The following is a 21,244-nucleotide window of genomic DNA, read 5'->3' on the forward strand; positions in this document are numbered from 1 at the left end:
GTAAGAAAGCCATGTGTGGCAGAAAGAAAGCCACCGCCATCTGCACACATTCAACATATCTTAGATTTACGTTTTTATTTCTTCTAAATAAAATCGCTTGAACAGTTCCAAGCAGTAAAATGTCTTTGGCGAGAGTTCGTTACAGCTATATATCGAGCGTTCGTTACAGCTATATATCGAGCGTTCGTTACAGCTATATATCGAGTGTTCGTTACAGCTATATATCGAGCGTTCGTTACAGCTATATATCGAGAGTTCGTTACAGCTATATATCGAGCGTTCGTTACAGCTATATATATCGAGCGTTCGTTACAGCTATATATCGAGCGTTCGTTACAGCTATATATCGAGAGTTCGTTACAGCTATATATCGAGAGTTCGTTACAGCTATATATCGAGAGTTCGTTACAGCTATATATCGAGCGTTCGTTACAGCTATATATCGAGCGTTCGTTACAGCTATATATCGAGAGTTCGTTACAGCTATATATCGAGAGTTCGTTACAGCTATATATCGAGCGTTCGTTACAGCTATATATCGAGCGTTCGTTACAGCTATATATCGAGCGTTAGCTAGCATGCTGACTGCTGCATCCAAAATAGTTATTTTGCAAAGATCACAACCAAATATAATTAATTCTAGCTAACGCTCGATATATTGCTGTAACAAACTCTAGCCTTACTGCTTGGAAGTGTTACGTATAATGCAGTTGATTTGCGATGACAAACATATTAAGACGTTCATACGGAATTTAAAATCTAATTATAATCCAAAAGCATTGTGACATGCACTCATGAGCAACATGTAAATTGACTTTTTTTGCTGGCGTTCTGCAAGAACTCCATCGTTTTGCCACCAAATTGTGCGGCAATGTCTGCAAACACAGAAATTAGTCTTAGAATAAATAGTTTATCTATTGGGATTTGGAAAATCCTGTTAATGTTTTTCACCACTTTGTGTTCACCCAGCGTTAGATCTATTTACTCAAAGAACAAGTTTGACAGCACAGCAAAAGCCCCCTGGTTGTCACTAGCTTCCATTTATTTAACTAGGCAAGTCAGTTAAGAACAAATTATTATTTACAATGACAGCCTACCACAAGGCCTCCTGCGGGGACGGGGGCCTGGGATAAAAAAAAAAATATATATATATATATATAGGACAAAACACACAAGAGATACCGAAGACAACATAAGGCTGCAACACATGACAAAATGGTACCAACATTATTGGAAAAAGTCAACAGCACAAAGGTCAAGAAGGTAGACAACAATACACCACACAAAACAGCCACAACTGTCAGTAAGAATCTCCATGATTGAGTCTTCGAATGAAGAGATGGAGATAAAACTGTCCAGTTTGAGTGTTTGTTGCAGCTCGTTCCAGTCGCCAGCTGCAGCGAACTGAAAAGAGGAGCGACCCATGGATGTTAGCCACAAAACCCATTTCTACAATTTATCTTAAAATTAGATTTTAAACTCAACCTTAATCACACTGCTAATCTTATGCCTGACTATAAACTTTAAGACCAAAATATATATATGTTTTGTCGACAATTTTGAGTGTGGCTGTGGAAACGTTTTATGTCCCACCCTGTCTGTCGCGTTGATGACGTGTACTTTTCATGAGGTAAACATTCTGCGCCGCCAGATGATACGAAGATATCAAGGATGGTAACTTGAATCGCGATTAAAATGACTATTCTTCTTCTTGTACTTTTCCATAAATTGGACACAGCTGATTCAGTTTGTTTCGTATTATCTGCTTGTACTTATAGAGTGAGAAATATATTCCCTGTCGATTAAAAAAACAAATCTTAGCAAAAATGATGGCTAACTGTAGCGAGTAACGTTACTGTCATTGTTTTCATCCAGAGCAGAGGAAATGGCCCGCTAGAAAATCAAGCTATGTTGTAGCAGCTGCTCATCTCTATCCAACGGCTCTTACTAGAGAAGAAAAAAAACAATGATCTTCTCAATCTGAATGTTGTATTCTGAGCAGCAGTCAATGTATAATTTGCCAAACTGGTAGTTGCTAGCTAGCTCCGTAGTCAGTTTACTATGCTAGTTAGCAGTATCTGCCTTGCTCGTCTTGCATCTGACAATGAAATAACCGTTAGCTACATTTCTCCCATTGTTATTGTAGGGGACCCAAGTAAAAGATGTAGTGATCAAGTCTGATGCCCCCAGTGCTCTACTGTTGGACAAGCATGCAGACTATATTGCTGCCTACGGCTCCAAGAAGGATGACTATGTAAGTATTGGATGTTATGCTGACATCATTTCCCTGACTCCCGTCTGTGGCAGGTGAACAAGGATGTCTTTGATTAGACCAGTCATGGAAAGCATTAAAAAACTAAAAAACCTGCACCTCTCCAAGACATGTTTGAGAAACTCTGCTCTAACTACGTGGAGGTAGTTAGCTATCTATGTTTCAATTGTTATTTGATATCCTGTGTCATCCCCTCCCCTCCCTCCCTCCCTCCCCTCCCTCCCCTTCCTTCCCTCCCTCCCCCCCCTTCCCTCCCTCCCCTTGCCTCCCTTCCCTCCTTCCTTCCCTCCCTCCCTCCCCTCCCTCAGGAGAACACGTTGTCAGAGTACATGAGGATGAGTGGATGTAGCTAGCTAGCTGTGTCATCCCCTCCTCCCCTTCCCTCCCTCCCCTCCCTCCCCTTTCATTTGTTGATTGGTTGCCTGTATCATCCCTCTCCTCTGCCAGAAGTGGATGTAGCTATCTACTAGTTAACTGGTTTCAGTCATTGATATCCTCTGTTTTCCCACCACAGGAGTACACCCTGTCAGAGTATCTGCGGATGTCAGGTATCTACTGGGGCCTGACGGTGATGGACTTGATGGGTCAGCTGACCAGGATGAACCAACAGGAGATCTCTGACTTCATCAAGTCCTGTCAGCACGACTGTGGAGGCGTCAGCGCCAGCATTGGACACGACCCACACGTCCTCTACACGCTCAGTGCTGTACAGGTATAATACAACACCACCCACACCTGTTCTACACTCAGTGCTGTACAGGTATAATACAACACCACCCACACCTGTTCTACACTCAGTGCTGTACAGGTATAATACAACACGACCCACCCAGATGGGATACATAACATCATTAGTTTTTGGACACGTTCAGATAGTAACAATCTATTTCATGCCTAGAAAACACAACTGTAGACACATATAAACTCCATGCTGTCCGTCTCCCTCAGATCCTCTCGTTGTATGATAACGTGAACGTGCTGGACGTGGACAAGGTGGTGGAGTACGTCAGAGGACTGCAGCAGGAGGATGGCTCGTTCGCTGGAGACAAATGGGGTGAGTTTACTTTATGTCTGGGTTTCTGCACAATGTCGAGATGATAGTGGTGGATGCATTGATGATCCTAGATACATTTTTATAACTTGAGATGAAGCTGAATTTATCTAACCAAATCATCCCTACTGCCTCTCAAGACCCTGACGGAGGACCCCATCTCTATGGAATCCCAATCCTTTCCCATTTTAATTATTTGGAAATATATATATATATATATATATATATATATATATATATATATATATATATATATATATATATATATATAAATAAAACCCTTGTCTGAAAGATTACCAGAACGCTCAAATCAATTAAATCCGACCTCAGTAGATGGAATAATATCCCAGTTCCTTTAACCGACAGTGTATCTATTGTCAAAATGAGTACAGTGTATTCAGACCCCTTCCCCTTTAACCACATGTTGTTACGTTACAGCCTTATTCTAAAATGGATTTAATAGTTTTTTCCCCTCATCAATCTACACACAATGCCCCATAATGACATCACAATGCCCCATAATGACATCACAATGCCCCATAATGACATCACAATGCCCCATAATGACATCACAATGCCCCATAATGACATCACAATGCCCCATAATGACATCACAATGCCCCATAATGACATCACAATGCCCCATAATGACAAAGCAAAAACAGATTTTTAGACATTTTTGCAAATGTCAAATAAAATAAAACTGAAATACCTTATTTATATGGGTATTCAGACCATTTGCTGTGAGACTCAAAATTGAGCTCAGGTGCATCCTGTTTCTACAACTTGATTGGAGTCCACCGGTGGTAAATTCAATTGATTGGACATGATTTGGAAAGGCACACACACCTGTCAATATAAGGTCCCATTGTTGATAGTGCATGTCAGAGCTGAACCCCCTTGTAGCATCAAATCCAAGACGACTCGCGGCTGTGATCGCTGCCGAAGGTGCTTCAACAGAGTACAGAGTAAAGGGTCTGAATACTGATGGAAATGTGATATTTCTGTAAAAAAAATATATATATATATATTATACATTTGCAATAAACTCTTTTTACTTTGTCATTATGGGGTATTGTGTGTAGATTGAAAAGGGGGAAAAAACTATTAAATCAATTTTAGAATAAGGCTGTAACGTAACAAAATGTGGATAAAGGGAAGAGGTCTGAATACTTTCCGAAGGGGGGGAGGATGGGGACTGAAGGGGGGGAGGATGGGGACTGATGGGGGAATGGGTTATCTTTGTATGCATTTCTTTGATTATTTTTACCTGTAACCCCCCCCCATCTGAAAAAACAAACAAAAGTAAATCAAAAGTTGGTCAAAGAGCTGATACTTGTGGTCCTGGCAGTCTGTTGTTGCTGATGTCTGTAAGCAGGAAGTCACCCCACTGCCTATCATGATGCCATATTGCTGAGTCTACCTTTAAAACCTAACCTGTCTGTCTTCATCTACTGTCTCTACAGGGGAGATAGACACACGATTCTCTTTCTGTGCTGTCGCAACACTCGCATTGCTGGTACGGCTCAAATGAACTCTGTCATTTTGTCTTTGGTTACTAGCTAACACATTATATTCTTTACTTTTACACCAGAATGCATATGTTTTTTTCCCCATTATAGTATTATATATATATATATTATATATTATTAGTATTATAATCATTTAGTTAACTTGTATAGTGCTTTTCATTACAGAAAATTAACTCAAAGTACATGAAAAGGAAAAACAAACAACAAATTGGGATGGTGATTGCATGTCTTTGTTTTCGGATGAAAGGCTGAGAGTGGAGACAGTTTGGATGAAAGGCTGGGAGTGGAGACAGTTAGGATGAGAGGCTGGGAGTGGAGACAGTTTGGATGAAAGGCTGGGAGTGGAGACAGTTTGGATGAAAGACTGGGAGTGGAGACAGTTAGGATGAATGGCTGGGAGTGGAGACAGTTTGGATGAAAGGCTGAGAGTGGAGACAGTTTGGATGAAAGGCTGAGAGTGGAGACAGTTAGGATGAAAGGCTGAGAGTGGAGACAGTTTGAATGAAAGGCTGGGAGTGGAGACAGTTTGGATGAAAGGCTGGGAGTGGAGACAGTTTGGATGAAAGGCTGGGAGTGGAGACAGTTAGGATGAAAGGCTGAGAGTGGAGACAGTTAGGATGAAAGACTGGGAGTGGAGACAGTTAGGATGAAAGGCTGGGAGTGGAGACAGTTTGGATGAAAGGCTGAGAGTGGAGACAGTTAGGATGAACGGCTGAGAGTGGAGACAGTTTGAATGAAAGGCTGAGAGTGGAGACAGTTTGAATGAAAGGCTGAGAGTGGAGACAGTTTGAATGAAAGGCTGGGAGTGGCGACAGTTTGGATGAAAGGCTGGGAGTGGAGACAGTTAGGATGAAAGGCTGGGAGTGGAGACAGTTTGGATGAAAGGCTGGGAGTGGAGACAGTTTGGATGAATGGCTGGGAGTGGAGACAGTTTGGATGAAAGGCTGGGAGTGGAGACAGTTAGGATGAATGGCTGGGAGTGGAGACAGTTTGGATGAAAGACTGAGAGTGGAGACAGTTAGGATGAAAGGCTGGGAGTGGAGACAGTTTGGATGAAAGGCTGGGAGTGGAGACAGTTAGGATGAAAGGCTGAGAGTGGAGACAGTTAGGATGAAAGGCTGGGAGTGGAGACAGTTTGGATGAAAGGCTGAGAGTGGAGACAGTTAGGATGAATGGCTGAGAGTGGAGACAGTTAGGATGAATGGCTGAGAGTGGAGACAGTTAGGATGAAAGGCTGAGAGTGGAGACAGTTTGAATGAAAGGCTGAGAGTGGAGACAGTTTGAATGAAAGGCTGGGAGTGGAGACAGTTTGGATGAAAGGCTGGGAGTGGAGACAGTTAGGATGAATGGCTGGGAGTGGAGACAGTTTGGATGAAAGGCTGGGAGTGGAGACAGTTTAGATGAAAGGCTGGGAGTGGAGACAGTTTGGATGAAAGGCTGGGAGTGGAGACAGTTAGGATGAAAGGCTGGGAGTGGAGACAGTTAGGATGAAAGGCTGGGAGTAGAGACAGTTTAGATGAAAGGCTGGGAGTGGAGACAGTTTGGATGAAAGGCTGGGAGTGGAGACAGTTAGGATGAAAGGCTGGGAGTGGAGACAGTTAGGATGAAAGGCTGGGAGTAGAGACAGTTTGGATGAATGGCTGGGAGTGGAGACAGTTTGGATGAAAGGCTGAGAGTGGGAGACAGTTTGGATTGGAAATCAGTGTAGCGTCTGGAGGGAGGGGGCTTCGATGGTTCAGCCAGAGAGAAACAAATTACAGCACATTGCACATTGTTGTTTGTTTCCTCTATGTAACATTACAGCACATTGAAACAAATGTTTATTTTGTATATAAGACACCTCACAAGTCATTTTGGCTTTGTTTGCTAGAATAGGGCTTGTATTGTTGGAGGATAGATGTTGTTCTGTGTCTTGTATCATTAGTCTGTACACAACAGTAGTTAACTATTTGGTCTGTGTGTCTGCAGGGTAGGCTGGATGCCATTAACATGGACAAGGCTGTGGAGTTTGTTCTGTCCTGTATGAATTTTGATGGAGGGTTTGGCTGCAGACCAGGATCAGAGTCTCATGCCGGACAGGTATGCAGGGTTCAGCTATTGGTTCTTCTACTAAAAACTCAGCCCCCAAAAAAAGAAACGTCCTCTCACTGTCAACTGCGTTTATTTTCGGCAAACTTAACATGTGTAAATATTTGTATGAACATAACAAGATTCAACAACTGAGACATAAACTGAACAAGTTCCACAGATGTGACTAACAGAAATGGAATAATGTGTCCCTGAACAAAGGGGTCAAAATCAAAAGTAACAGTCAGTATCTGGTGTGGCCACCAGCTGCATTAAGTACTGCAGTGCATCTCCTCCTCATGGACTGCACCAGATGTGCCAGTTTTTGCTGTGTGATGTTACCCCACTCTTCCACCAAGGTACCTGCAAGTTCCCAGACATTTCTGGGGGGGAATGGTCCTAGGCCTCACCCTCCCATCCAACAGGTCCCAAACGTGCTCAATGGGATTGAGATCCGGGCTCTTCGTTGGCCATGGCAGAACACTGACATTCCTGTCTTGCAGGAAATCACGCACAGAAGGAGCAGTATGGCTGGTGGCATTGTCATGTTGGAGAGTCATGTCAGGAAGAGCCTGCAGGAAGTGTACCACATGAGGGAGGAGGATGTCTTCCCTGTAACGCACAGCGTTGAGATTGCCTGCAATGACAACAAGCTCAGTCCGATGATGCTGTGACACACCGCCCCAGACCATGACGGACCCTCCACCTCCAAATCGATCCCGCTCCAGAGTACAGGCCTCAGTGTAATGCTCATTCCTTCGACGATGAACGCGAATCCGACCATCACCCCTGGTGAGACAAAACCGTGACTCGTCAGTGAACAGCACCTTTTGCCAGTCCTGTCCGGTCCAGCGACGGTGGGTTTGAGCCCGACGTTGTTGCCGGTGATGTCTGATGAGGATCTGCTTTACAACAGGCCTACAAGCCCTCAGTCCAGCCTCTCTCAGCCTATTGTGGACAGTCTGAACATTGATGGAGGGATTGTGTGTTCCTGGTGTAACTCGGGCAGTTGTTGTTGCCATCCCGTACCTGTCCCGCAGGTGTGATGTTCGGATGTACCACTCCTGTGCAGGTGTTACACGTGGTCTGCCACTGCGAGGACGATCAGCTGTCCGTCCTGTCTCCCTGTAGCACTGTCTTAGGCGTCTCACAGTACGGACATTGCAATTTATTGCCCTGGCCACATCTGCAGTCCTCATGCTTCCTTGCATCATGTCTAAGGCCCATTCACGCAGATGAGCAGGGACCCTGGGCATCTTTCTTTTGGTGTTTTTCAGAGTCAGTAGAAAGGCCTCTTTAGTGTCCTACGTTTTCATAACTGTGACCCTAATTGCCTTCCGTCTGTAAGCTGTTAGTGTCTTAATGACCGTTTCACAGGTGCATGTTCATTAATTGTTTATGGTTGATTGAACAAGCATGGGGAAACGGTGTTTAAACCCTTTACAATGAAGATCTGTGAAGTTATTTTGGATTTTTACTAATTATCTTTGAAAGACAGGGTTCTGAAAAAGGGATGTTTATTTTTTTGCTGAGTTTGTTACTGTCATGTATTTAGAAAAATCTATTTCAGCCATTATTCCATAGTTTAATAATTTTATTTCCTCCCTCCCATCTTTTCCTTGGCTTCTCCTCGCTCTCCTACCCTCCCCCCTGCTCTACTCCCCTCCCTCTGCTCTCCTCCCCTCCCCTCTGCTCTCCTACCCTTCTCTCTGCTCTCCTCCCCTCCCTCTGCTCTCCTACCCTCCCCTCTGCTCTCCTACCCTCCCCTCTGCTCTCCTACCCTCCCCTCTGCTCTCCTACCCTCCCCTCTGCTCTCCTACCCCCCCCTCTGCTCTCCTACCCTCCCCTCTGCTCTCCTACCCTCCCCTCTGCTCTCCTACCCTCCCCTCTGCTCTCCTACCCTTCTCTCTGCTCTCCTCCCCTCCCTCTGCTCTCCTACCCTCCCCTCTGCTCTCCTACCCTCCCCTCTGCTCTCCTACCCTCCCCTCTGCTCTCCTACCCTCCCCTCTGCTCTCCTACCCTCCCCTCTGCTCTCCTACCCTCCCCTCTGCTCTCCTCCCCTCTCCTCTCCTCCCCTCTCCTCTCCTACCCTCCCCTCTGCTCTCCTCCCCTCTCCTCTCCTCCCCTCTCCTCTCCTACCCTCCCCTCTCCTCTCCTCCCTCTCTTCTTAGATTTACTGTTGTACAGGGTTCCTGTCTATAGCAGGTCAGTTACACCAGGTGAATGCTGACCTGCTGGGCTGGTGGCTCTGTGAGAGACAGCTTCCCTCGGGAGGTCTCAACGGACGCCCTGAGAAAGTAGGAGCTTGGGGGTTTATTCGGTCATTAATATCATATAATTCACAGTTCTATTTCATTCTGTGGTTTGGGATTCAGCACAAGGCGTCTGGCTTACTGACAGAAGTTTAATGTGGTGAAACATACATATAGATTCCCTACCCTCATTGCTGGGCATTTCAAACGATTGACTGTGGCATCATTTGTTACCATGTCTCATTGTAACCTCTCTCGGCTAGCTGCCTGATGTATGTTACTCGTGGTGGGTGCTGGCCTCCCTGAAGATCATTGGTAGAATCCACTGGATAGACAAGTCCAAGCTGAGGTCCTTTATTTTGGCCTGTCAGGATGAGGAGACGGGGGGCTTTGCTGACCGACCAGGAGACATGGTGAGCTCATCATATCATCTCGGTTAACCCAGGATGTAGCAGGTAGGAGGGGATGTAGCAGGTAGGAGGGGATGTAGCAGGTAGGAAGGGATGGTAGCAGGTAGGAACGGGGATGGTAGCAGGTAGCAACGGGGATGGTAGCAGGTAGCAACGGGGATGGCAGCAGGTAGCAACGGGGATGGCAGCAGGTAGCAACGGGGATGGCAGCAGGTAGCAACGGGGATGGTAGCAGGTAGCAACGGGGATTGTAGCAGGTAGGAACGGGGATGTGGCAGGTAGGAACGGGGATGTGGCAGGTAGGAACGGGGATGTAGCAGGTAGGAACGGGGATGTAGCAGGTAGGAACGGGGATGTAGCATGTAGGAACTTGGGATGTAGCAGAACGGGGATGTAGCATGTAGGAACTTGGGATGTAGCAGAACAGGGATGTAGCAGGTAGGGGATGTAGCAGGTAGAAATGGGGATGTAGCAGGTAGGAATGGGGATGTAGCAGGTAGGAATGGGGATGGTAGCAGGTAGGAGGGGATGTAGCAGGTAGGAACGGGGATGTAGCAGGTAGGAACGGGGATGTAGCAGGTTGGAGGGGATGTAGCAGGTGGGGTTGAGTTTAGGAGGGGGGGAGTTTAGCAGGAAGGAGGGGGGTTAGCAGGTGGGGGGAATTTAGCACGTAGGGGGGAGGGTTAGCAAATAGGAATAGGAACGGGGATGGTAGCAGGTAGGAACGGGGATGGTAGCAGGTAGGAACGGGGATGTAGCAACGGGGATGTAGCAGGTAGCAACGGGGATGTAGCAGGTAGGAACGGGGATGTAGCAGGTAGGAACGGGGATGTAGCAGAACAGGGATGTAGCAGGTAGGGGATGTAGCAGGTAGGGGATGTAGCAACGGGGCTGTAGCAGTTAGGAACGGGGATGTAAGCAGGTAGGAACGGATGGTAGCAGGTAGGAACGGATGGTAGCAGGTAGGAACGGGGATGAAGGCAGGTAGGAACGGATGTAGCAGGTAGCAACGGAGATGTAGCAGGTAGGAACGGGGATGTAGCAGGTAGGAACGGGGATGTAGCAGGTAGCAACAGGGATGTAGCAGGTAGCAACGGGGATGTAGCAGGTAGCAACGGGGATGTAGCAGGTAGGAGGGGATGTAGCAGGTAGCAATGGGGATGTAGCAGGTAGCGGAGGGGATGTAGGAGGGGATGTAGCAGGTAGCAGCGGAGATGTAGCAGGTAGCAATGGGGATGTAGCAGGATCAGGGATGGTAGCAGGTAGGAACGGGGATGTAGGAGGGGATGTAGCAGGTGGGGGTGAGTTTAGGAGGGGGGGAGTTTAGCAGGAAGGAGGGGGGTTAGCAGGTGGGGGAATTTAGCACGTAGGGGTGAGGGTTAGCAAATAGGAATAGGAACGGGGATGGTAGCAGGTAGGAACGGGGATGGTAGCAGGTAGGAACGGGGATGGTAGCAGGTAGGAACGGGGATGGTAGCAGGTAGGAACGGGGATGGTAGCAGGTAGCAACGGGGATGGTAGCAGGTAGGAACGGGGATGGTAGCAGGTAGGAACGGGGATGGTAGCAGGTAGGAACAGGGATGGTAGCAGGTAGGAACGGGGATGGTAGCAGGTAGCAACGGGGATGTAGCAGGTAGCAACGGGGATGTAGCAGGTAGGAGGGGATGTAGCAGGTAGGAGGGGATGTAGCAGGTAGGAGGGGATGTAGCAGGTAGGAGGGGATGTAGCAGGTAGCAACGGGGATGTAGCAGGTAGGAACGGGGATGTAGCAGGTAGCAATGGGGATGTAGCAGGATCGGAGATGGTAGCAGGTAGGAACGGGGATGTAGGAGGGGATGTAGCAGGTGGAGGTGAGTTTAGCAGGAAGGAAGGGGGTTAGCAGGTGGGGGGAATTTAGCACGTAGGGGGGAGGGTTAGCAAATAGGAATAGGAACGGGGATGGTAGCAGGTAGGAACGGGGATGGTAGCAGGTAGGAACGGGGATGGTAGCAGGTAGGAACGGGGATGGTAGCAGGTAGGAACGGGGATGTAGCAGGTAGCAACGGGGATGTAGCAGGTAGGAACGAGGATGTAGCAGAACAGGGATGTAGCAGGTAGGGGATGTAGCAACGGGGCTGTAGCAGGTAGGAATGGGGATGTAAGCAGGTAGGAGGGGATGGTAGCAGGTAGGAACGGGGATGTAGCAGGTAGGAGGGGATGTAGCAGGTAGGAGGGGATGTAGCAACGGGGATGTAGCAGGTAGCAACGGGGATGTAGCAGGTAGCAACGGGGATGTAGCAGGTAGGAGGGGATGTAGCAGGTAGGAACAGGGATGGTAGAAGGTAGGAACAGGGATGGTAGAAGGTAGGAACGGGGATGGTAGCAGGTAGGAACGGGGATGGTAGCAGGTAGGAACGGTGATGGTAGCAGGTATGATCGGGGATGTAGAAGGGGATGTAGCAGGTGGGGGTGAGTTTAGGAGGGGGGGAGTTTAGCAGGAAGGAGGGGGGTTAGCAGGTGGGGGAATTTAGCACATAGGGGGGAGGGTTAGCAAATAGGAATGGGGGGAAAGTTTAGCAGGTAGGAACGGGGGGATGTAGGAGGGGAGTTTAGCAGGTGGGGCGGAGGGTTTAGCAGGTAGGAACGGGGGGATGTAGGAAGGGAGTTCAGCAGGTGGGGGGGGTTTAGCACGTAGGGGGGGGGGGATGTAGGAGGTGGGTGTGAGTTTAGGAGGGGGGGGGGTTTAGCAGGAAGGAGGGGGTTAGCAGGTAGGGGGGGGGGGTTTAGCACGTAGGGAGGGGAGTTTAGCAGGTAGGGGGGGAGGTAGCAGGTGCGGTCGAGTTTAGCAGTCAGGAATGGGGGATGTAGCAGGTACAGGGGAGTTTAGCAGGTAGGAAGGGGGGGAGTTTAGCAGGTAGGAAGTGTGGGGGGGGTGGTTAGCAGGTAGGAAGTGGGGGGGGGGGTGTTTAGCAGGTAGGAATTGGGGGGGGGGGGTTTAGCAGGTAGGAAGTGGGGGGGGGGTTTAGCAAGTAGGAAGTGGGGGGGGGGGTTTAGCAGGTAGGAACAGGGGGGGGGTTTAGCAGGTAGAAATGAGGGGGAGGGAGTTTAGCAGGTAGGAATGAGGGGGAGGGAGTTTAGCAGGTAGGAATGAGGGGGAGGGAGTTTAGCAGGTATGAAGTGGGGGGAGTTTAGCAGGTAGGAGGGGGGGGGGAGTTTAGCAGGTAGGAACGGGGGGGGGGGGGGGGGGAGTTTAGCAGATAGGAACGGGGGGGGGGCGTTTAGCAGGTAGGAACGGGGGGATGAGTTTAGCAGGTAGGAACAGGGGGGGCTGAGTTTAGCATTTAGGAAGTGGGAGAGTTTAGCATTTAGGAAGTGGGGGGGAGTTTAGCAGGTAGGAAGTGGTTTGGGGGAGTTTAGCAGGTAGGAAGGGGGGGAGTTTAACAGGTAGGAACAGGGGGAGAGTTTAGCAGGTAGGAATGGGGGGGGGGGGGTTTAACAGGTAGGAAGGGGGGGAGTTTAACAGGTAGGAACAGGGGGGGAGTTTAGCAGGTAGGAAGGGGGGGAGTTTAACAGGTAGGAACAGGGGGAGAGTTTAGCAGGTAGGAATGGGGGGGGGGGGGTTTAACAGGTAGGAAGGGGGGGAGTTTAGCAGGTAGGAAGGGAGGGGGGGGAGTTTAGCAGGTAGGAAGGGGGGGAGTTTAACAGGTAGGAACAGGGGGAGAGTTTAGCAGGTAGGAAGTGGGGGGGGGAGTTTAGCAGGTAGGAAGGGGGGGAGTTTAACAGGTAGGAACAGGGGGGGAGTTTAGCAGGTAGGAAGGGGGGGAGTTTAACAGGTAGGAACAGGGGGAGAGTTTAGCAGGTAGGAATGGGGGGGGGGGGGGGTTTAACAGGTAGGAAGGGGGGGAGTCTAGCAGGTAGGAAGGGAGGGGGATACCCTTACTTGATGTGTAAACCTTGGCTGACACCTGGAGGCTCATCTTAGTTCCCAGTGCTAATGGCTACATTTAGCTAGGTAGGTTCATGTCTCTGCCCTCTTCCTCATTCTGTCCCCTCTCTTCTTCAGGTGGACCCATTCCATACTCTGTTTGGCGTAGCAGGCCTGTCTCTGCTGGGAGAGGGTCAGATAAAGGACGTCAATCCTGTTCTCTGTATGCCTGAAGACGTGTTGGAGAGGCTAGGCTTGCACCCAGACCTCCTCAGCTAGCTCTTCAGTCATCTACACACACCAGGGTCGACCTCTCCACCTCCCCACCCTGTACCCCTTCACCTCCCACCCCGCCACCTCCCCACCCTGCACCCCTCCACCCTGCACCCCTCCACCTCCCCGGGACACAGGGCTCAGGAGACGGGTGGTTTAAGGGGGACAGACTAGTGTTGTGTATAGAGGAAGGCCGTAGTTCCTCCCAAGGACATTTTAAAGGCTTGATAGTTTGCTGTCCAGTAAATTGGTATGAAGCATCACATCCCTTCTCTCTCTTGGGTCCTGGTCCTCAGCTCTACACCTCTTGTCCCTGCAGCTATAGTCTTTAACAGGTCATCTAGCAGTATGTCATGACAACGTTTACACTGTCTAATATTGCACCCTATTCCCTAATATAGTGCACTCGTTCTGACCAGGGCCCATAGGGGAAAAGGGTGATATTTTTGGACACAACCCAGGAAGAACACATCACTGCTGGTTCTCCACTCCCCTGGTAGTTAATGTATTGATCGTTCACTCCCCTGGTAGTTAATGTATTGATCGTTCACTCCCCTGGTAGTTAATGTATTGATCGTTCACTCCCCTGGTAGTTAATGTATTGATCGTTCACTCCCCTGGTAGTTAATGTATTGATCGTTCACTCCCCTGGTAGTTAATGTATTGATCGTTCACTCCCCTGGTAGTTAATGTATTGATCGTTCACTCCCCTGGTAGTTAATGTATTGATCGTTCACTCCCCTGGTAGTTAATGTATTGATCGTTCACTGCCCTGGTAGTTAATGTATTGATCGTTCACTCCCCTGGTAGTTAATGTATTGATCGTTCACTGCCCTGGTAGTTAATGTATTGATCGTTCACTCCCCTGGTAGTTAATGTATTGATCGTTCACTCCCCTGGTAGTTAATGTATTGATCGTTCACTCCCCTGGTAGTTAATGTATTGATCGTTCACTCCCCTGGTTAGAGGGGAACCAGCAGTGTTGTGGATCTTCTGCACTTCTTTACAAGACCAACCAATAATCCCTGTCTTTTGTGATGCTAGCAACTGGAGCTACTTACAGCTGGGAACTCACTGACCACAAACCTTGTGTTGGGTTGGATTGTTTTCTTAATATACAGGTAGAACTGCCAAAATAAAGGAAGCGCTATACTTGAAGGCAGGTGCTTCCACACAGGTGTGGTTCCTGAGTTAATTAAGCAATTAACATCCCATCATGCTTAGGGTCATGTATAAAAATGTCCCAGTTGCCCATTATTTTGGCCACCATGTCTAGAAGAAAAGATGTCAGTGACTTAGAAAGAGGGGTCTGAAAGGAGCATAGGGGGTTTAAAGGCTGTGTGTGTCAGTCCACAGATGTCAGGCCGAGACGCTGCGTTTTCTGCATCAACAAAACACCAAACAATGTTATTTCTCGTGGAAGAATGGTGGCTCATTCCTCCAATAGAGTTCCAGACTCTAGTACAATCTCTGACGAGGTGCATTGAACCTGTTCTGATTGGTGGAGGCCCAACGCCCTATTAGGACACTTGATGTTGGTGTTTATACTTTATTTTGGCAGTTACCTGTATATTGTAATGAATTCAGGTGACTATGCAGCTGCGGGGTTATATAGGCCTGTGTAGGGTTAGTGATTTGGATCATCTAATCCTGTGTAGGGTTGGTGATTTGGATCATCTAATCCTGTGTAGGGTTAGTGATTTGGATAATCTAATCCTGTGTAGGGTTGGTGATTTGGATCATCTAATCCTGTGTAGGGTTGGTGATTTGGATCATCTAATCCTGTGTAGGGTTGGTGATTTGGATCATCTAATCCTGTGTAGGGTTGGTGATTTGGATCATCTAATCCTGTGTAGGGTTGGTGATTTGGATCATCTAATCCTGTGTAGGGTTGGTGATTTGGATCATCTAATCCTGTGTAGGGTTGGTGATTTGGATCATCTAATCCTGTGTAGGGTTGGTGATTTGGATCATCTAATCCTGTGTAGGGTTGGTGATTTGGATCATCTAATCCTGTGTAGGGTTGGTGATTTGGATCATCTAATCCTGTGTAGGGTTGGTGATTTGGATCATCTAATCCTGTGTAGGGTTGGTGATTTGGATCATCTAATCCTGTGTGGGGTTGGTGATTTGGATCATCTAATCCTGTGTAGGGTTGGTGATTTGGATCATCTAATCCTGTGTAGGGTTGGTGATTTGGATAATATAATCCTAGTACACCACCTAGTAGCATCCAACATTTTGGCGCTAAACATTTTATATATCCAAATCTCATCCTTCATGGAGAGTTACTGAATCGCACTGAGTCATTCACGTCATCTTAATCTGGGATCCTTAAATAGTTTTTCCCCCCAGAGGGAGTCTGTGATTGTGTCCTAAACGGCAACCTATTCCCTATCTAGTGAACTCTTTTTGACAAGGGGCCATAGGACTTTTTTGTCAAGAGTAGTGCGCTAAATAGGGAAAAGGGTGCCATTTGAGAAGCACTCTGTAATATAGCGATAATCACTTTGAACATATGCATTTATTTCCGAGTTTTTCTTTTGTTTTCTGAGAACCATATTGAATTTGTTGTCAGTGTCATATGTGATGTCAACTTGTTGTGCTGTTGTTACCTATAAAAAAAAAAGGCTTGGCGTCAATTCCATTTAAATTCAGTCAATTCAGGAAGTTGACTGAAATTCACGTTTTTTTTTAAATGTATAATCGAGAATAGAATCATTTTGAGGAGAATTGGAATTTCAGTTTACCTCAAGAATTGACTGAATTGAAATGGAATTGACCCCCAACCCTGTACCTGAATGATATCCACCTGTCCAAATGTTGAGGACAATTAATACATATCTGTCTACTCACCTGTAACAACAGTGTTAACTCATCCTGTAGTAGGCAATAAATACATTGATTCAACGGTGAAGTTGTGGTGTTCATATTGGGGGGGCCCGAACAGTAGACGGGGGAGGTCTGGGGGGGACATTTAAAACATGTTTCCTGCAATTCTACACAGTTTGCCAGGACTTATTATGCCTCTTCTGAGGGCTATGCAGGGGTATTCAGTGGGGTATTCGGAGGGGTATTCAGTGGGGTATTCGGAGGGGTATTCAGTGGGGTATTCGGAGGGGTATTCAGTGGAGTATATGGAGGGGTTTTCAGTGGAGTATATGGAGGGGTTTTCAGTGGAGTATATGGAGGGGTTTTCAGTGGAGTATATGGAGGGGTATTCGGAGGGGTATTCAGTGGAGTATATGGAGGGGTTTTCAGTGGAGTATATGGAGGGGTTTTCAGTGGAGTATATGGAGGGGTTTTCAGTGGAGTATATGGAGGGGTTTTCAGTGGAGTATATGGAGGGGTTTTCAGTGGAGTATTCGGAGGGGCATTCAGTGGGGTATTCGGAGGGGCATTCAGTGGGGTATTCGGAGGGGTATTCAGTGGGGTATTCGGAGGGGTATTCAGTGGGGTATATGGAGGGCTATTCACTGGGGTATATGGAGGGCTATTCACTGGGGTATATGGAGGGGTATTCACTGGGGTATATGGAGGGCTATTCACTGGGGTATGTGGAGGGGTTTTCAGTGGGGTATATGGAGGGGTATATAGAGGGGTTTTCAGTGGGGTATGTGGAGGGGTATTCAGTGGGGTATATGGAGGGCTATTCACTGGGGTATGTGGAAGGGTTTTCAGTGGGGTATATGGAGGGGTATTCACTGGGGTATATGGAGGGGTATATAGAGGGGTTTTCAGTGGGGTATATGGAGGGGTATTCACTGGGGTATATGGAGGGGTATTCACTGGGGTATATGGATGGGTATTCACTGGGGTATATGGAGGGGTATATAGAGGGGTATTCACTGGGGTATATGGAGGGGTATTCACTGGGGTATATGGAGGGGTATTCAGTGGGGTATATGGAGGGGTATTCACTGGGGTATATGGAGGGGTATTCACTGGGGTATATGGATGGGTATACATTTTACAGGGTAAAAAGTCCCTGTTTTAGGTCAGTTAGGATCACCACTTTATTTTAAGAATGTGAAATGTCAGAATAATAGTAATGATTTATTTCAGCTTTTATTTCTTTCATCACATTCCCAGTGGGTCAGAAGTTTACATACACTCAATTAGTATTTGGTAGCATTGCCTTTAAATGGTTTAACTTGGGTCAAATGTTTCGGGTAGCCTTCCACAAGCTTCCAACAATAAATTGGGTGAATTTTGGCCCATTCCTCCTGACAGAGCTGGTGTAACTGAGTCAGGTTTGTTGGCCTCCTTGCTCGCACACGCTTTTTCAGTTCTGCCCACACATTTTCTATAGGATTGAGGTCCGGGCTTCGTGATGGCCACTTCCAATACCTTGACTTTGTTGTCCTTAATCCATTTTGCCACAACTTTGGAAGTATGCTTGGGGTCATCGTCCATTTCCGACCAAGCTTTAACTTCCTGACTGATGTCTTGAGATGTTTCTTCAATATATCCACATAATTGTCCCTCCTCATGATGCCATCTATTTTGTGAAGTGCACTAGTCCCTCCTGCAGCAAAGCACCTCCACAACATGATGCTGCCACCCCCGTGCTTCACGGTTGGGATGGTGTTCTTTGGCTTACAAGACTCCCCCTTTTTCCTCCAAACATCAGATCAGAGGACATTTCTCCAAAAAGTATGATCTTTGTCCCCATGTGCAGTTGCAAACCGTAGTCTGGCTTTTTTTATGGCGGTTTTGGAGCAGTGGCTTCTTCCTTGCTGAGTGGCCTTTCAGGTTATGTCGATATAGGACTCGTTGTACTGTGGATATTGATACTTTTGTACCCGTTTCCTCCAGCATCTTCACAAGGTCCTTTGCTGTTGTTCTGGGATTGATTTGCACTTTTCGCACCACAGTACGTTCATCTCTAGGAGACAGAATGCGTCTCCTTCCTGAGCGGTATGACGGCTGCGTGGTCCCATGGTGTTTATACTTGTATACTATTGTTTTTATAGATGAACGTGGTACCTTCAGGCGTTTGGAAATTGCTCCCAAGCATGAATGACTTGTGGAGGTCTACAATTTTTTATCTGAAGTCTTGGCTGATTTCTTTTGGTTTTCCCATGATGTCAAGCAAAGAGGCACTGAGTTTGAAGGTAGGCCTTGAAATACATCCACAGGTACACCTCCAATTGACTCAAATGATGTCAATTAGCCTATCAGAAGCTTATAAGCCAAGCTGTTTAAAGGCACAGTCAACTTAGTGTATGTAAACTTCTGACCCACTGGAATTGTGATACAGTGAAATCATCTGTCTGTAAACAATTGTTGGAAAAATTATGTGTTATGTACAAAATAGATGTCCTAACCGACTTGCCAAAACTGTAGTTTTGTTAACAAGAAATTTGAGGAGTGGTTGAACAACGAGTTTTGATGACTCCAACCTAAGTGCACGTGAACTTCCGAATTCAACTGTACGTATCTGCCCTGTACAGTATTTATCTTCCTGTGCATTTCTCTATCTGCCATGTATAGTCTTTATCTTCCTGTACATCTCTCCCTTTCTATCTGCCCTGTACAGTATTTTTCTTCCTGTGCATTTCTCTATCTGCCATGTATAGTCTTTATCTTCCTGTACATCTCTCCCTTTCTATCTGCCCTGTACAGTATTTTTCTTCCTGTGCATTTCTCTATCTGCCATGTATAGTCTTTATCTTCCTGTACATCTCTCTCCCTTTTTATCTGCCCTGTACAGGAGGTTATCTCTCCTCTAAGCAGATTCTATTACAGTAAGCTACAAAAGGACTTCGCTTCACTGGGAACTTATACCCCTGGCATTGTCTGTTTGTCTGTCAGCGCATGTGTGTCACAGTGTGTGTGTGTAACTGTGTGTCACAGTGTGTCTCACTGTGTGTTTGTCTCACCGCGTGTGTGTCTCACCGTGTTTGTGTGTGTGTCTGTCATCACAGGAGGAGGGTTACAGACCAGAGGAGAGCCCATCACTCAGTCACCTTTAACACAGAGTCTCAGAGACCAAACCCTGGGAACAGCCACCTTTAACAGTCTCTAAGAGTCTCAGAGACCACCCGAGCCAGACAGAAATGGAGATCTGCACGAGCGTGTGGCTTTAACCACCCGGCTCCGTATAACATACAACGACACGAGAAAGGAATCCTAGACCCCCATAAGGCCATGGCCTTCGTAAAGGCCAACATTCTACCGAGGTCGGATGAAGCAAATGGTTGAATGTTGACCTATTTGGCGATTAGGGTAATGGATGAATGTGTCTTTAACACTGCAGACTCAGTCTCTCTTTTGTAGATACTGCATTGCGTTGCTGGTACCATCGATTGATGTTGTTATTAGGTAACGTTAGGTAACGTTAGAGAACGTTGCTGGTACCATCGATTGATGTTGTTATTATTAGGTAACGTTAGTGAACGTTGCTGGTACCATTGGTTGATGTTATTAGGTAACGTTAGTGAACGTTGCTGGTACCATTGGTTGATGTTATTAGGTAACGTTAGTGAACGTTGCTGGTACCATTGGTTGATGTTATTACGTAACGTTAGTGAACGTTGCTGGTACCATTGGTTGATGTTATTACGTAACGTTAGTGAACGTTGCTGGTACCATTGGTTGATGTTATTAGGTAACGTTAGTGAACGTTGCTGGTACCATTGCTTGATGTTATTAGGTAACGTTAGTGAACGTTGCTGGTACCATTGCTTGATGTTATTAGGTAACGTTAGTGAACGTTGCTGGTACCATTGGTTGATGTTGTTATTATTAGGTAACGTTGCTGGTACCATTGGTTGATGTTATTAGGTAACGTTAGTGAACGTTGCTGGTACCATTGGTTGATGTTATTAGGTAACGTTAGTGAACGTTGCTGGTACCATTGGTTGATGTTATTAGGTAACGTTAGTGAACGTTGCTGGTACCATTGGTTGATGTTGTTATTATTAGGTAACGTTGCTGGTACCATTGGTTGATGTTATTAGGTAACGTTAGTGAACGTTGCTGGTACCATTGGTTGATGTTGTTATTATTAGGTAACGTTGCTGGTACCATTGGTTGATGTTATTAGGTAACGTTAGTGAACGTTGCTGGTACCATTGGTTGATGTTATTAGGTAACGTTAGTGAACGTTGCTGGTACCATTGGTTGATGTTATTAGGTAATGTTAGTGAACGTTGCTGGTACCATTGGTTGTTGTTATTAGGTAACGTTAGTGAATGTTGCTGGTACCATTGGTTGATGTTATTAGGTAACGTTAGTGAACGTTGCTGGTACCATTGGTTGATGTTATTAGGTAACGTTAGTGAACGTTGCTGGTACCATTGGTTGATGTTATTAGGTAACGTTAGTGAATGTTGCTGGTACCATTGGTTGATGTTATTAGGTAACGTTAGTGAACGTTGCTGGTACCATTGGTTGATGTTATTAGGTAACGTTAGTGAACGTTGCTGGTACCATTGGTTGATGTTATTAGGTAACGTTAGTGCCTTATCTCTGGTAA

General features: G+C 46.7%; 1 protein-coding gene across 4 annotated transcripts; it reads left to right on the forward strand.

Annotated features, from left to right (window-relative positions):
- Positions 1-1,200: 1,200 nt before the first annotated feature.
- Positions 1,201-16,674, forward strand: rabggtb (Rab geranylgeranyltransferase subunit beta). 4 transcript variants are annotated; one of them, XM_036986759.1, is made up of 9 exons: positions 1,201-1,263; positions 2,147-2,254; positions 2,787-2,984; positions 3,221-3,326; positions 4,790-4,842; positions 6,824-6,934; positions 9,094-9,219; positions 9,438-9,587; positions 13,627-16,674. In XM_036986759.1, the coding sequence occupies exons 1-9, from the start codon at positions 1,216-1,218 to the stop codon at positions 13,765-13,767; spliced, it is 1,041 nt and encodes a 346-aa protein (XP_036842654.1). In that variant the 5' UTR covers positions 1,201-1,215; the 3' UTR covers positions 13,768-16,674. The 4 variants fall into 4 exon arrangements, with proteins under 4 accessions (XP_036842654.1, XP_036842655.1, XP_036842653.1 ...); XM_036986760.1 differs by lacking the exon at positions 1,201-1,263 and adding an exon at positions 1,540-1,674; XM_036986758.1 differs by lacking the exon at positions 1,201-1,263 and adding an exon at positions 1,677-1,779.
- Positions 16,675-21,244: the final 4,570 nt, after the last annotated feature.

This window comes from Oncorhynchus mykiss, chromosome 8, assembly GCF_013265735.2.
Source record: "Oncorhynchus mykiss isolate Arlee chromosome 8, USDA_OmykA_1.1, whole genome shotgun sequence".
Taxonomy (NCBI): domain Eukaryota; kingdom Metazoa; phylum Chordata; class Actinopteri; order Salmoniformes; family Salmonidae; genus Oncorhynchus; species Oncorhynchus mykiss.